Here is a 16,255-nt window from a genome sequence, read left to right as displayed (position 1 = left end):
TCTTATCAGAATCTTCAAGTATTTCTTACTTTGCAAATTGTTCCTTTTCCTTTCCCATGTTTTTATTTGCACATACTTATTGATTTTTCAGAGATTATTATATATTAAGGATATTGACCTTTTGATATATACTACAGATATTTTCCAAGTTTATTTTGTTTTTCACATTTAACTCTATTTAGAATGTGCAGTAAGGTTTAAATTTCTGCAGTTGAAACTATTGTCCTATTAGTAATTTTTGACAGCGCAAGTCCTGCCCAGTCATTTTTTCATTTTGTTTTTTTGGCTCTTGGATGTTTATTCTTCCATTTGAATTTTTCTAGATTTCTCCAAAATTATGCCAAATTAAAAAATCATTTTGGGAGCTTCCCTAATGGCGCAGTGGTTGGAAGTCCGCCTGCCGTTGCAGGGGACACGGGTTCGTGCCCCAGTCTGGGAGAATCCCACGTGCCGCGGAGCGGCTGGGCCCGTGAGCCATGGCCGCTGAGCGTGCGCGTCCAGAGCCTGTGCTCCGCAACGGGAGGGGCCACAACAGTGAGAGGCCCGTGTACCGCAAAAAAAAAAAAAAAATCATTTTGGGAAGTACTGGCATTTTTATAATACAAAATATAGTTTTTCACTCTTTATTCAGGTTACCTGAATAATGCGAGATCATTGAAATTTCTTTTTCTTTTTTTTTAAGAAGATGTTGGGGGGAGGAGTTTATTAATTAATTTATTTTTGCTGTGTTGGGTCTTCGTTTCTGTGTGAGGGCTTTCTCTAGTTGTGGCAAGCGGGGGCCACTCTTCATCGCGGTGCACGGGCCTCTCACTATCGCGGCCTCTTTTGTTGCGGAGCACAGGCTCCAGACGCGCAGGCTCAGTAGTTGTGGCTCAGGGGCCTAGTTGCTCCGCGGCATGTGGGATCCTCCCAGACCAGGGCTCGAACCCATGTCCCCTACATTAGCAGGCAGACTCTCAACCACTGCGCCACCAGGGAAGCCCTAATTTGCTGCTATTTTTGTTAGCAGTTTTTAAAAAGCAAACCCAAACCTCTGACTTGAATTAATTCCCACAGGCGGAGGCTCGTTTGCTGGAGGAGCAGCGGAGAGTCCAGGTCTACCTTCACGAGAGCACCCAGGACGAGCTAGCCCGGAAGTGCGAGCAGGTGCTCATCGAGAAACACTTGGAGATTTTCCACACAGAGTTTCAGAATTTATTGGATGCCGACAAAAATGAAGGTGAGCCACTGAGATTCAAAACACAAGGGTATTTATTCTGATCTGTGATGTTGAAATTGTGTGAAGTTCTAGACTCAGTTAGCATTACCAACACCAGTCATTCTTTAAGAGACTCACGTGTGAGATTGTGTGTGTGCATGTGTGTGCCTTGTGTGTTGATTTCAGACCTCTGCAGTGTGCTTGGGGTGTGACTTTGGGGGAAGAGCGTCTTTTCATTTTGGTTTGGAGGCTAACCTGTTCCATACACCTTAGCATTAAGTGATGCTACCACTGGTTTTTTTTGTTTGTTTGTTTTTGGGTTTTTTTTTTTTGCAGTACGCGTGCCTCTCACTGTTGTGGCCTCTCCCGTTGTGGAGCACAGGCTCCAGACGCGCAGGCTCAGCGGCCATGGCTCACGGGCCCAGCCGCTCCGTGGCACGTGGGATCCTCCCGGACTGGGGCACGAACCCGTGTCCCCTGCATCGGCAGGCAGACTCTCAACCACTGCGCCACCAGGGAAGCCCCTGGTTATTTTTTTCTTGCGTATGTTTCTTCTGAAAATTCTTTAAGATGAGAAGGCTATAATTTTGCAGAAGTATTTCCTTTGCCCCTCCCTTGTTTTACTGGGACATGTTAGGAGCTCAGTAAAAGATTGGTGTTTGGATTCAGGATTTTTCTTTGGTGTTCATATATCAACCATGTGCCATACATATATTAAGTGAAGAATATGGGGACCCTTTTGTGACTTATTTGTTTGTATAGTTGGGATGGATATTCATAAATAGTCCTTAAATTTATTCATTCTTTTAAGTAATATTTGAGTGCCTATTATGTGTCAGGCATAAATAATATCTGAATCTCAAATGTTAGGAAGCCTCAGATGTAGTTCCTGATCATCTTCTTTCTCTATTAGTAGTTTCTCCTAGCAAGGGGGAGAATATGCTTTTTTTTTTTTTTTTTTTTGCAGTACGCGGGTCTCTCACTGCCGTGGCCTCTCCCGCTGCGGAGCACAGGCTCCGGACACACAGGCTCAGCGGCCATGGCTCACGGGCCCAGCCGCTCCGTGGCATGTGGGATCCTCCCAGACCGGGTCATGAACCCGTGTCCCCTGCATCGGCAGGCAGACTCTCAACCACTGCGCCACCAGGGAAGCCCGAATATGCTTTTATAATAGCATGACTTCCTTATTACTTTCAGCTAAATATACATATGCTAAATATAAAGTATTTGGTTACAGTTAAGTGCATTTGATTATTAAGGTGTGAAAACACGGTGGTTTTATTCCAGTGTACCTTTCACCTCTGTAAGCACTTACTTAGTGGAATGGATATGCAGAGTTTGTTTCTGTGCATAAAGGTGTGGCGCCTTCTTCTTTCAGATTTGGGTCGCATGTATAATCTTGTATCCAGAATCCAGGATGGCCTGGGAGAATTGAAAAAACTCCTGGAGACACACATTCATAATCAGGGTCTTGCAGCGATTGAAAAGTGTGGAGAAGCTGCTTTAAATGTAAGTACTGTTTAACTGAAAACCAGTCGGGCCTAACCATTCCCACGCACGGACTGCAGGTGTGTCTCGTGTCTCCACCTACAAATCCAAGGGGTAAGATTTTCACTAGACTCTCATAGAGAACCTTGTTTTGGCTTTCTAAAATAGAAGGCTCACAAGCATCTTTATTCAGTAAACATCTCCATAAACTCTTCTCTGGCACTTTTTAGGCATTAAGGGTTTAATTTCTTGATATTCTTTTTTCCTTTATGTCTTCTCAAAATTACATTCCTTGCACTAGAAGAGAGAAGATTATTCCATAGAAAGAACAGGCTAAAGCCTCCTAGAGACTTGTCTCTGGCACTCACAGGCCACAGGCTGCCCCTTGCAGGAACTTCGGTCTGTGTACTGCCCTCCCATTGAAGCTCACAGGGCTGTTTGCCCTGGAAAGGCCCTGAAATGTATGGCATTTCTCATACACACCCCCCTCCCCACTGCGGGAGGCACAAGAATACTCTGCTGGGTTATCTGTAATTCACTTGATAATTTTACATAGCAAGTATCATGTGTTTCTAAGAGACAGGTAAGTTGTCTTCAGTTTTGTCCCTATTGTGAACTTTAATTTTGATAGTGTTTGGGACAACTGTTGGAGAAGAAAAGCTTCTAGAACACACAGTTGGTTCTTAGGTCTGAATCAGAAAACTTTTTACCTCTGATTTTATTGTGTTTGGTGTTAATTATTTCAACAGTACTATCTTTAGTATCTTTTTTTAAGTCTTTATTTTCCTGTTATCTTTGGGGATCTCTTTTCTACTTTTAATTATGGGGGTTGCTGCCTCACTTGTTATCACATCTATGAAATATTAGAGGGAAGAATGTAAACACACCTTTAAAGGACCTGACACAGGTATGTACAGGGGATTCAAAAGGGGTGACCTGATGAAGCTATCTTTTCAGTAACGTAAGGTGTTTTCACAGACGTTAATTCAAAACCCGGTTTGGCTGTGTGGGCAGCAGAACCAAGTTAAATGACTTTCCTTCAAATGAGTTAAGGTGGCGAGTCTTATTTCATCAGATATGGATTAGAATAGCCGATAAATGAAGCAGGTTTCGCTTTTTCACGTAAACTGTTAAATGTTAGATATGAGATTGGCCTTAGGGACTCATGTTCTAGGTGAATATAGTTAGATTAAAAATCAGTAGGATAACTTGCTCTTTTGTTTTCATAGGTATGATGGGATATTCCTTCTAATGTCAATCTTTTCCAAACCAAGTAAGGTTCTAGTTGGAGAAATAATCACGTTGTAATTCTCCAGTACCATTTTCTCTTTCTTTTGGATACAGTCAGCTGCCTGATTGACTTGGTCAGTGAGTCTTGAATCTGAAGTTGACCTTTTCATGGCAGTTAAAGCACAAGTTCAGCTTCTAAGTAAAATCATTCCTCTATTAGTAGAGACTTCGTCTGTCAGCAGTAGACAGCAAAAATAAACTGTATTTACCAGCAGTTATATTTTATTGGAAATTAAGCTTTTAAACAATATTTTTATTTATTATCTATTTATTTATTTAATTTATTTTTGGCTGCATCGGGTCTTCTTTACGGCACACAGGTTTCTCTCTAGTTGTGGCATGCGGGTTTTCTCTTCTCTAGTGGAGGCGTGCGGGCTCAGTAGTTGTGGTGTGTGTGGGCTTAGGTGCCCTGCAGCATGTGGGATCTTAGCTCCCTGACCAGGGATTGAACCCACATCCCCCTGCATTGTAAGGCGGATTCTTTACCACTGGACCACCAGGGAAGTCCCCTAAACAATATTTTTATTACTTAGATGTAAGCCACTGATACACGTGTATTTAAACATCAAAATAAGATTTTCCCCCATGAAGAATAATTATATATAACTTGGTAAATTTATACTGCATCTGCCTTAACTTTCAAAAGTCAAACATTTTAAAAATAACATTATTCGTTATAATTATTATTTCCATAGGAACTGTTTTTATACTGAACTCATGAAACTGGTTTTTTAAATTGTTCTTGTGAGGAAAAGTTTCTTTAAGAAAACAAATACTTTTCCTATTTTCTGCAAAAGGAGTTTTCCCTGGTTTTCCATTTTATTGGCTCATCTCTGAAGTTTCGGTTGACTTGTAAGTTCGTGGTGCCGTCTGACTGGCGCGTGGATTTCTTTACGACCTTCTCCGGGCTGGGTCGGACCTGCTGCCTTTACTCACCAATGATGTAAAAGCCCAGGAAACTTGAAGAAGCTCCAGAGAGAGCACTTGTAGCCAGTCTTAGCCTGACTCGCAGCTGCTTATTGTAAGACAGAATAAATACAGCTGCTAAAACATAAATAATTTTAGGTAGGTATTCATTTTTATCACATGTGTAGTAAACGTAAAAGATGTAACCCAAACCATGATGGTTTTCCAAAACCCATCAATGCTGGAAAAAAAAAAAAGCGGCAGAAAAAGGAGATTGGTTGAATTAGTAAAAAATTACGATTATCGTACCTAATTTTAAGTGGGGTTTAATTACTTTGAAGACAGTTTTTAAAGTTTTTCACCTAATTGAATTGAATCATAGTATATGAGAATCATTTAAATTCATCTATTAAATGCCATAGAAGGCACTGCTTAAATGATTTTTTTTAAGGGCTGAAAAGTTATCTAGTCCTATGATTCCATTTATCCCATCAGTTTGGCTAGAAAACAAGTTTTACTGCTAATCAGTGTGGCCTAGGCTGAAATTAGTACAGGTTTCACACTTGTAATGTGATTCAAATAATATTTTTGTGTTAGAAACTTCAAAATCTACTTAAGGATTTTCTGAAGGCATTTTTTTTTTCCAGGTAAAACAGATTTGAGAATAATGGCTGTTCCTGGGTAACCAGTGTCTGGGAAATCCCCCTCATGGTGTCCCCCTCTCTTGACCCAAAGAGGAGCTGGCAGTCTTGCCCTGTGAAGTGTGGCTGAAACCCTGAACACATGTGCTGTCTTTAGACACACTGCTGCTTGTACCTGCCCCGCCGCACCCAGGCCGGGGAACACCAGGGAACGCAGCTCGGGATCAGGGCTCCTCTCGGGGTACCGGGGCTTCAGGCTGAAGCAGATCAGTGTGGGTCCATCCCACCCGCCGTGACGTGAGATTGCAGCACGAGGAGGCGTTCTCTCCAGCCTTCGAGAGATGCTCGCGACCGAGGGCACTCGGGCCTGGCCGCGCCGCAGGCACCATTGGCCTGTTGGTCGGGGCAGCAGTAGAACTTTGGAAACACAAGAACTCTTCAAGGATGGGTTTTAAACAGGCTTAGAGCTGAACAAAGGATCAGATAATTCTTTTAATCGGCAAGTTTATTTCATAGGCAAGTTACCCCGTGTGTGGCCTCTGGACTGAAAGGAGACAGTGGGGCAGCAGCAGGGCGAATCAGCACATTTCACGTTGCCTCCAGGCCGGCAGGAGTCGAACATTGAGAGACCTCGTGTGCTTGTGTAGACGGGCCGCGGCACTACACGTGTGCTCAGTTGTTGGCAGTGTAGTAACGGAGGCAAAATAATCCGTATTAAAATATAGGAGGAGGTTGGGCCCGTCCACTTAGGTGTTGAGGGGAGCATCTTGAAAGCAGAGCCCGCACCTTCAGGTGTTCATTTAAAAGGATTGCAGCCCGTGGTGGGGCGGCCCCGTGCTGGGTTCTCAGCCGTTTCGTCTACCAAAGCAGCCAGGGCTGGTGCTGGCTGGTGGTAAAACTCAGAGGACCAGCAGGGGCCGCAGAGGACGTTGACGTCACTTCCGCTCATCCAGCAAGCGTCACGGCCTTCCTGTGCTGCCTCTGCTGCCGAGGATCCCAGTGCGCGGTGCCGCCACACTGCTGTCTACTCATCGCATCTCACTTGGTCTTCTCGGGTCTCCGTGACCTCCTCGGCCCGCTTTAGTGACTGTACCGCGGGGCCATTTTAACGCTCACATCTTCCTTCCTTGGTTCCCTAGCACGGCGGCGGCAGCTGTGGAGTATGTGCCACGCGGCCTCACCCTCTGCCCCTGGCAACCTGAGTCTTCTCAGGTCATTTCCTACTGAATGTGGGCATGGCTGTGGGGTCCTCTCGGACCAGCGGGCAGCCAGCCTGTCGACCCCCAGCAGCGCGTAGCCGCCACCCAGTCCTCTCTGCTGAGTCAGTGGAGTGGGGACGTGCTGCGTCCCTTGGCCCTCCAGGCTTTTCCTGCCTAGTCCCAAAGCTGCCCTTGGAATCGAGGCCCCGTCCCTTCATTTCTGGATGGTCTTACATCTCTCCCATTCCTGTTCATCCCTCATCTTGCTTAGCAGTTTCGTCTTCCAAAAATACTCCTCAATGTGTGAACAGTTTTACTCCATGTTCTTCATCCGTTGCTTTAAATAAAGCACAAAAAACCCCTCTTCCCTAAAATAATATATTAAATCTTCCATATTATATTAAGTCAAAATCCTCTTCTAATATGCTCCCACTGTCATGAACCTCATCTTCCAGTGAAACTGTTCTGTCCTCATTCCCCGCAGAACACGTCCTTGTTCATTATACACATGCTACCTTCTCTGCCTGGAACGCGGTCCTTCCTTCCTTCTCTTTTTATCCTGCTTTTGAAGGCCAGCTCAAATCCCACTTTCTGAAAAAAAAAAAAAATGCTCTCCACTGACTCTTCCCGCCCAAGTAGTTGTATCCTCATCCTAAACCATTAGGGCATCTAGAAAAATCTCCCAAATGCCACTGTATATTTGTGTATAACTTCTGTGTTTCTTGTCACTCCATCTATTATAAATTCCTTAAGAGTAAAGCTGACACCTTACTATGGTTTGATACTCTTTATAATTTTAGAACTAGCGTCTGATACAGCAAGTAGTTATTGTTGATAATGACGATGACCGTGGTGGCAAGGAGGAAGGGCCACCTGCTGCCGCCCCAGCTCCTTTCTGGTTTCATCCTCCTTACTCTTCATTCTCATTATGTCCATCGTCGAAACGTTTTTAAGCACTCCCAGTTCCATACGTGTGCCGTGCTGTACCCTCCTGGTTCTTCTGTCTGCTTAGACATATTCCTTCTTTTTTTCCTATGTGTTAAACACCTTTATCTTTCAGTACCCTCAAATGCCATTTCTTCCATGAAGGCTTTCTCGATCACCCCTTTGAAATAGCAGCATGTTGGACAATTTACATGACATTCACACTCCGTATATCTTAGATGTCTGTGTAAATGTCTTCTACAGGGATGGCTTTATCCATCTTCATGGCCTCAGCTCAGCACTGTGCCTCACACAGAATAGGGTCTCCGTCTGCTTATGTCTTAATTATACTCCTCACTGTTGCCAGCAGGATTCAGGGCGGCTTACACAATACGTAAAAGACAATAGGATAAATGAAACAGTAGCAAAATAAGGGTTGGAAACACAAAGGAAGCTAAGTGTAGGATAGCACTCAGAGTGCGTGCAGTGAAGTCTGGTCTCTCATTAGAGGTGGGTTACAAATTTGCCTCTGATGTCTTCCATCAGTACAGAGAGCTTGCTGGAAAGGACAGTTGGTAGTACTGTGAAGTACAGTCAACTCCTTGATTCATAGTGATCTTAGGGAACGAGCCTGTGGCTCAGAGGAATGACTTTATCGGCATTCAGAACTGACGGTACCTTTCCTTACGGCCCATCCTAAAGAGAACACCAGCTATGTGGAAAGTCATCTGTGTAAATACAGAGTAAATACTATATCAAGTCATTGGATGGCTTTATAAGTTCCCCTAATGCCACAGTTTTATAGCAAAATAAAGTTCAGGAAATGAGTCAATACAGACTTGTAAGTACCTGCTAGTGAATGCTTGACCAATACAGTTGGTTCCATGTTGAATTTTTAATTAACACACGATTCTGCAGCAGTCTGGGTGCTATTGTTCTTCCCTACAAAGAAAGCTTCATAAATCAGGTATAGAGAATGTTTCATTACTCTGTCTTCAGGGCAGAAGTGGCAACAGATAAGCACAAAGTCCTCTTTGAAACCGTATCTTGATTTAGTGACCTCAGTCTAACTGGAACTGAAATATAATCCAACAAGAATGGGCTTGTAGATGCTTCGATGTCCAGCAGGGCTGTTGGTGTGACGGTGGGAGGTTGGGCTGCAGAACCAGACTGGGGCACAAAGTTGTGAATGTTTACTTGCAGCTTTGGAGGCAAAGGTGTACTGAGACGGAGAGGCGTTTCAGGAGCGGCCCAGGGCTGCCGCGGCGATAGTGCTTGTAAGAGGGAGCAGTTAGAGCGGAGAGTTCTAAAAGCAGAAGTAAAATCAGGGAGCTCTGACGAGCAAATTTTTCAGTATAAGACAAAGGGGCTGAGTCTGGGACCCCTTACGAAAAAGAATTACGAGAAAGTTCCATGGTTGGGATTGAGGACTCACTTGTGTGTGAGCCTACCCGAGACCGAACAGAGTAACACAGTGCTGGGTGCCTCTGGCAGATTTGGGTTTCATTTATACAACCAAGATTCCCTTTCTCTTCTGGAGTAAAAAGCTTAAATAACAGTCCTGACTCCACCTTGCTGTGGGTGGTAATAGAAGAAAATTACCCACGCAGAGCTAAACTTTAGCTCGGGGACCTTTTACATTTGGAGTGTGACCCGGCTTTGTGTGGTCAAGGGAGATGGAGACCATATCCATCGTGTCTTTAAAGAGCGTGGAGAGGGCGGGATAAGAAGATCCTAGACTGTCACAGCTGCAGGCCGCCCCTTAAGCTGGGGATGGATTATGCCAGCTGATTGTACTATTTCTTATTTTGAATATGTTGAAATTTTTCCATAATAAAACTTAAAAAAAAAAGCAAAACGGAAGAAATGTACTAGTTTTGGTGCAGTCGATGTGGGAAAGGAGAAAGAGGAGGGAGCAGGTTACAACTTTAATTACATAAAGAGCTGATACTTGGTGACAGTGCAGATTGGTTCAGAAAGCACGCAGCTAAATTTATGAATTCGTCTTCTGTCTTTGCCGTGAGATGAAGAGGGTAACCATTTTCTCTGAAGGAAAAAATACACAAATGTCCATCTTTAGTCTAAGATAACCAGGCTCTGAAAAGACTCACTGTATCCTTTGTGTATCCGGGAAACACCCTTCTCTCCTTCAACTGTAGGGAGAACTCCAGTCCTTTCACAAGCAGACCCATCGTAGAAGCCTCTTCCTGCCCAAATCTGACTTTATACCCCACGTTAAACTAATTTTGCCTTCGTCTTTGCTGCGTATCTGTACGTCCTGAAGTGGCCCCTGCCCGGTTCAAGACCAGTCACATGCGACCCGTGAACTTCTCTGGCCGCCCACCCACCACCCACCCGCTTCCCTTCTGTATACGCTGCTCCTGTTTCTGAGCTGATGCATGTATTACTTTCTGAAACATCATTCTTTCAGTTAGAGGAGACACAGTTTTTCTTGGCAAGTCTAACGTAGTTCCACTTTCAAGAACTAATATTTTCGCCTTTGATCACCCAGCACCTAAGTCTAGTCAGTTAGAGCCTCACCATCTACGGGGTAACCAACACCAAAGGGCTGGCTGCAGGCACACCTGGGGTTCAGGGCAAGGTAGGGGGTGAGCGGGCATGAGGGGCCAGGGTCAAAAATGGGAGCCCACACGGTCACGTAACTCAGGTCAGGGATTTGTGAAAGTTTATCAGAGGCCGAAGGTTATGATCAGATTAAAGATGTGTTCATTACGCTCTGAGGCTCCTAAGATAAGGAAAAATGACTGAAGCAGAAAGTAGCAGGTGGACAGAGGTTAACGTGGTGGGAATGGAGAGCACTGGTTCAGTTGCTACGTTTGTTTGTCTTGATATTTTAAACTTAAACCATTCTCAGTCAGAAAAACTAGTGATTTCTGCTTATCTAAACAAAAGAGTTGAGGCGATGGAGTAAGAAAAGCCCATTAAAGGACTTCCCTGGTGGCGCAGGAATCCACCTGCCAACGCAGGGGACCACGGGTTCGAGCCCTGGTCCGGGAAGATCCCGCATGCCGCAGAGCAACTGATCCCGTGCACCACAGCTACTGAGCCTACGCTTTAGAGCCCGTGAGCCACAACTACTGAGCCCATGTGCCACAGCTACTGAGCCTGCGCTCTAGAGCCCGCGAGCCACAACTACTGAAGCTCGTGAGCCACAACTGCTGAAGCCTGCGCACCTAGAGCCCGTGCTCCGCAACAAGAGAAGGCACCGCGGTGAGAAGCCCGCACGCACGGCAACGAAGAGTTGCCCCTGCTCGCCGCAACTAGAGAAAGCCCACGTGCAGCAACGAAGACCCAACGCAGCCAAAAATTAATTACTTTTTTTAGGCCCATTAAGGAAATGTGAGACTTAGAATACTGAATGGTATTTGAGGCCTCCCATTTCTCTCCCAGTTTGGGGAGGGGGCTGTTTGGTTTTTTTGGTTTGGGTTTTGGAGGTTTTTGCTCATTAGGTAATATCAAAATTACTTTTAAACCCTGAGTGCACACAGGCTGGCAGCGGAGGGGGGCACCTCAGAAAGTGCTGAGTGATGGGGCGCCGGGCTGGGGTTGAAGCTCCCGCATGTCATCGGCAGAGTGTAGTCGGTGGTTTGGGACTGTTCTTTTTCTGAACCTCTTGCTTCTCTGTGTTTTGCTTGGAGATGATGCGACTCCAAAGGGGAAGTGCTAATGCTTATGGGGAAGAAGAGTTCCACTGACCCCGAACGATGGCGTGGTGTGTTCTCGTCAGTTGAGACACATTTCTTTCCCTTTCCTTCTTGAAGAGAAGCAGCCCCGAGGTGGGGACGTCGGCCTCGTGGAACAAGGCCCTGGGTGGCCTGTGCTGCCTCCGCCTGTCCCCCACGAGGACAGGAGGCCGGGTGCCGCCCGGGGCCCTGGAGGCCGCACAGGCTGAGAGTGCGATGCACGTGCGTGAGGTGGAGGCCCCAGGCCTGTGGCCCCCGTATCCTCTTGAGGCAGAATTACAGTATTCCTTAGGATCACAAGTGACCCCGAGAAATCCTGCGTGACGTGCAGCAGCTCCCCGTGAGGTACTGGCCTCACTCCTCTGGGCGTGCCCCACACGCCTCTCTGCTTTAACTAAGGGTAAGGTGGAAGTTATGTCAGGCTCCTAAAGTGCGTTTTCTCTCTGTGAGACGGGCTTTTAGAATTATCCTGTTAGTGGAAGCATGTGGGATAAAAGGTAGTAATTCAGTTATGATTACGGTTGTTCCCGATTTGGCCATTTCAGAATGAGTTGGCAAAGGACAGGAGGCAAGGCAGGCGCAGTCTGGTGAGCCCCTTGAGCTCGTGCCCGGCGAGGGAGGCCGCCCTTGGAGCAGCTCACAGGGATGGTGAGCTCGTGTAACAGGGAAGCCTGGCCTGTCCTGGAAGCTCAGGGAGGTTCCCCGAAAGTATTGGAGACCAGTAGAAGAGCTGGAGCTGCCTGGGCCAGGTGGGGGTCCCAGACAGAGCAGAGACCTGTCCTGGCCACCGCGCAGTCGGCTACGACAGGAGGAGGGGGCAGGGCACAAGGTAAACCTGCGAGGGTGGGCCTGGGCTGGCCAGACCATGGGAGACCTCGAAGGCCAGGTTGATGATGCACCTTAGTCCTAAGAGCAAGACGAACCCAGGAGGATGGTTATAATAAAACCGGACACTGACGGGATCAGATTGCTTTTTTTACAAAATCGCTACCATGTAGAAAATGGATTAAAAGGAAGAAGAGTTGCTAGTGTACCAGTTAGTTTGTTAGAGTGGTTCAGATGGAAATGACACGGGCTGGTGATGGGGGGACACAGAAGGAATTAAGTAATTAGACTCTGTAATGGACGGGATCTGTGTTGGATAATTGTTGAAGCTGGACGATGAATACGTGGGGTGGGTTTTCCTGTTCTTCGTAATTTTGAATATGTTTGACTCTTTTCTGCAATAACACGTTGAAACAAAAGAAATGGAAAGGGAGAGGTCCAGAGAGCAGCAGAGCCAGGGAGGAGATGGGGCCGGCTCTGACACACAGAGTTTGGGGATCCCTCCAGGCGTCCGCGGCAGGTTGTGTGAACCGAGTGGGACGTCTGGTCTGGTCTGGTCTGGAGAGGAATGTGACGGCCATTGGCAATAAAGACACCGATCACGTAGGAGTTGGATGAGATCCCTCTGGGACCAGCCTGAGAGGCGTCCTGTTTCTTATATGCAGAGAGCTCTCATGTACTATTGAGTAATCACGCCAGTTACTGACTACCTTTTTTTTCTATTGGAGTATAATTGCTTTACAATGTTGTGTTAGTTTCTGCTGTACAATGAAGTGAATCAGCTCTATGTATACCTATATCCCCTCCCGTTTGGACCTCCCTCACCACCCCCATCCCACCCATCTAGGTCGTCACAGAGCACCAAGCTGAGCTTTCCTTTTTTTTTTTTTTTTTTTTAATGTCAGAAATTCACATCTTCATGCTCTTGAAAAAAACGTGCATTTCATCCGGCTGATCTTTTCTCTCTCCTTACCTCTGTTGCTTGTCTAACCCTGCGATCTGGTGCCCTGTGAAGAGACCGCCATTTACCTCCTGGTTGCTAAATCACTCACCTTTTGAACGTCTTTTCTCTGTTTGGCACTGCTGACGGCTCCTTCCTTAACTTCTCTCCTCTGTGTTATTCCTGTGTGTTCCCATCTCCATCTGCCCTTGCCAGGTTCCAAGGTGGCTTCTCTCTGGATCTCAGATGCTAAATTCAAGTCTCCAGGGCTCAGTACCTTGGCACGCTCTTCCCTCAATGGGTTCCGTTCACACCCTCACTTCTCACCAGCCAGGCTCCTGGCTGAGTCTTCTCGTATAGCAGAAAGAATCTGGAATTGGAGTCTGAAGACTTCTGTTCCCTTAGGGAAGTGCTGTCTTTCCATGGGCAATTCTGCTGGGCATTTTTGGGGACATTTATGTTTTTCCAAATCCTAGATCCGAGAAAAATTGGTCAAGAAATCAAGAAAACGGAAGAGCGTTGTAGTTCTCCTGTAAACATAATGGTCACCGTGGAGACTTTCCTGATTCAAAGGAATCCATTGATGATGGTCCAGGGCAAGGGGAGGGGTGCTGATGTGGGGAGTCCAAGCTTCAGGTCGTCTCTGGGAGCCAGGGTGAGGTAGAGGAGCAGTGTCACCCAGTGGGTCCGTCTTCCTTGTAGGTGATGCCCAGGTATAAACGTGCATGTGTCCCTCTCTGCTGCTAAGGGTGAGTCATTCTTGCAGATAAAATAAAAACTAACCTGTTTGTATACATAATATACTTTATATCAATCCTGTGAGTGGTGTTCCAAGAAAAAGCAAGTTTTGGAAGCAAAGCCCTTAACTTGGCAGTTTTGATATGCGGTTCTTGGTAACGCTGTTAACCTTTAATGTTCCTTTATTCAAATACTACACGATAATGTTTGCTGGCATTTTCCGGTGTGTAGATACTTGCTAGAGATTAAAGTTCTTTGTAAATACTTTAAAAGAACAAATGCAGAGAGAAAAATAATTTGAATGATGTGAAATAATTTGACATGAAATCAGAAAGCAATCTGAATTGGCAAAAGCAATATCAATTTCAATGGCAAAACCAAAATTAAGTCAAGCGGACAGTATTTTTTCATTGTTAGAAAAAAGAAATGAGCTTATATGAAGTACGCTGTGTGCCAACTGAGAGATGCTTTTGGGTGCAGTCTTGTGAATAAGACCATTAATATAGAATGCAAGAGATTCTTCTGCACCCGGAATAGTTGTCATGAAACTGGGAGCTGGGTTATCTGGTGGAGCAGTTAATGCTGTGTGTGTGCTGAGTTTTAAGATAGATAATTTTTAGACATTAAACACATGTGGCGTTGGCTTTCAGTATTTTAAGTGATTTTTGTTTGGCAATTATTTTGTGTTAAATTCCCTTTTAATGTTTTGTCGAATGTCTGTCAGGTAGAGGCCACGTTACATGTCATTGAAACGATAATCTTGTTATCATTTGTTCGTAATAATAATAATCCTGGCATTTTTATTACATCTTTAACAGAAAACCTCTGAAACTCTTAGTATAACCCTATCTGTCACAGAAAAATTATTTACTCTTAATGGTTACTCATTATTATTTTAAAACAAGTGTCACAAAAATGCAGAACAACTAGAATTGGGGGAGTTCTGGTTTCTCGTTCCTGAATCCCGAGGAGAAACACCTGTGAGGAATTTGGAAACGCTGGCAAACCATTTAAGCCCCCCGCACCAGGCCTTGCCTCTGTGACGTGCTGGCCGCCGTGCCCTCAGCGCGCACCACGCGGGCTCAGCCTGTCTTCCCGACCCCTCACCTGGGCCCTTTCCTTCTCAGAGGCTCTCAGGAGTCAGGCTGCCCGTGTCCGGGCCTGACTGCCGCCGCTTAGGCCCTTGGCCGGCTGGTTGCCTGTGACTTTGTTTCTTCGTCTGTGAGGAGGGGATGCGAAGAGCACTGGCCTCGCGGCAGCGTAGTGACAGCCCTCAGCGGGCTCAGCGCCGTCCGGTGCGCAGCAGGCGCCCAGCGTCGGCCTCTGCTTTCTTGTGACCCAGGACTGTCTCCTTTGGCGCCCCTCCCTGTGTTCCTTCTGTGTCGCTGCAGAAGCCTCTCCTGTGGCTGACTTTCACATTTCACGTCCATCCTGTGGCTCCTTTGTCCAGAGACTCCCACGGGGCTGCCCTGCCGATCCCACAGTGCTCTGCCTGTCCTGTCTCCCAGGCCCTGGCCTTTCCCGTCTCAGTTCTCTCTGTTTGTCCACGTGGGTCTTCTGATTTTCCCAGATGTACTAGTCTCACCCTTGCTGCCACGTCTGACCTACTCCGGCCCCTCAGCACACTTCCTAGGACCTAAAAGCTATGTTATCTTTGCATTGCCTGCCCAGCTAAGTTCTAAATAACTGGTAGACTGGTTTCCCCAGCCAAAACAAAGTCAAGAAGTTGAATTGTTAACAACAAAAATTGGCAAAGTAAAGCTACCACTTCGAAAGTTTGTTTTCTGTCATCCCTTTGAGTTTTCAGATAATTTGAAAAAAATCACTATTTTTCATATAGCTTGAAGTCAGTATTTAATTTCGAGTGCAGAGAATATATTTTCTTTTATTATATCTATAAACATCATATCCTATGTGTTTTGATGATGGAATGAAAACTATTTCTTGATCTTGTTAACATCTTTGAAGAAGTATCCAAACCTTTTGGAATGTTTTCTAGTAGCTGTTAGTGTGCAGTTTAGTCCCCAGAAACCAACTTGTGTGTCTGCTTTTCCCTCTACCCAAGGACCCAAAAATGTATGTACAGACAGTGTTGGATGTTCATAAAAAATACAACGCCCTAGTGATGTCAGCGTTCAACAACGATGCTGGGTTCGTGGCCGCACTGGACAAGGTGGGTGTGCTGGCCCACGGCTCTCCTGGGGACAGTGGCTGGCGCACTGGCCTCTGACTGTGTTTCCTGTGATCTGCAGGCTTGCGGCCGCTTCATAAACAACAACGCGGTTACCAAAATGGCTCAGTCATCCAGTAAATCCCCCGAGTTGCTGGCTCGATACTGTGACTCCTTGTTGAAGAAGAGGTACTAGTGACTTTGTGTTTTTTCTTAGTAAACCTGTTTAAAA

At 45.9% G+C, this 16,255-nt stretch overlaps 1 protein-coding gene across 2 annotated transcripts in view; it reads left to right on the top strand.

Annotated features, from left to right (window-relative positions):
* The window catches only part of CUL1 (cullin 1), a 107,080-nt gene that overhangs the window by 75,150 nt on the left and 15,675 nt on the right, over nucleotides 1-16,255 (top strand). For both annotated transcript variants that reach the window (XM_060156453.1, XM_060156452.1), the window contains exons 8-11: nucleotides 1,057-1,219; nucleotides 2,577-2,707; nucleotides 15,919-16,026; nucleotides 16,106-16,212. In XM_060156453.1, coding sequence (XP_060012436.1) covers nucleotides 1,057-1,219; nucleotides 2,577-2,707; nucleotides 15,919-16,026; nucleotides 16,106-16,212 — 509 coding nt within the window. The remainder of the gene's footprint in view (nucleotides 1-1,056; nucleotides 1,220-2,576; nucleotides 2,708-15,918; nucleotides 16,027-16,105; nucleotides 16,213-16,255) is intronic.

This window comes from Lagenorhynchus albirostris, chromosome 8, assembly GCF_949774975.1.
Source record: "Lagenorhynchus albirostris chromosome 8, mLagAlb1.1, whole genome shotgun sequence".
In the NCBI taxonomy this organism is placed as follows: Eukaryota; Metazoa; Chordata; class Mammalia; order Artiodactyla; family Delphinidae; genus Lagenorhynchus; species Lagenorhynchus albirostris.
Note: the sequence above shows the minus strand (reverse complement) of the source record. Positions and strands in the feature narration are given on the sequence as shown.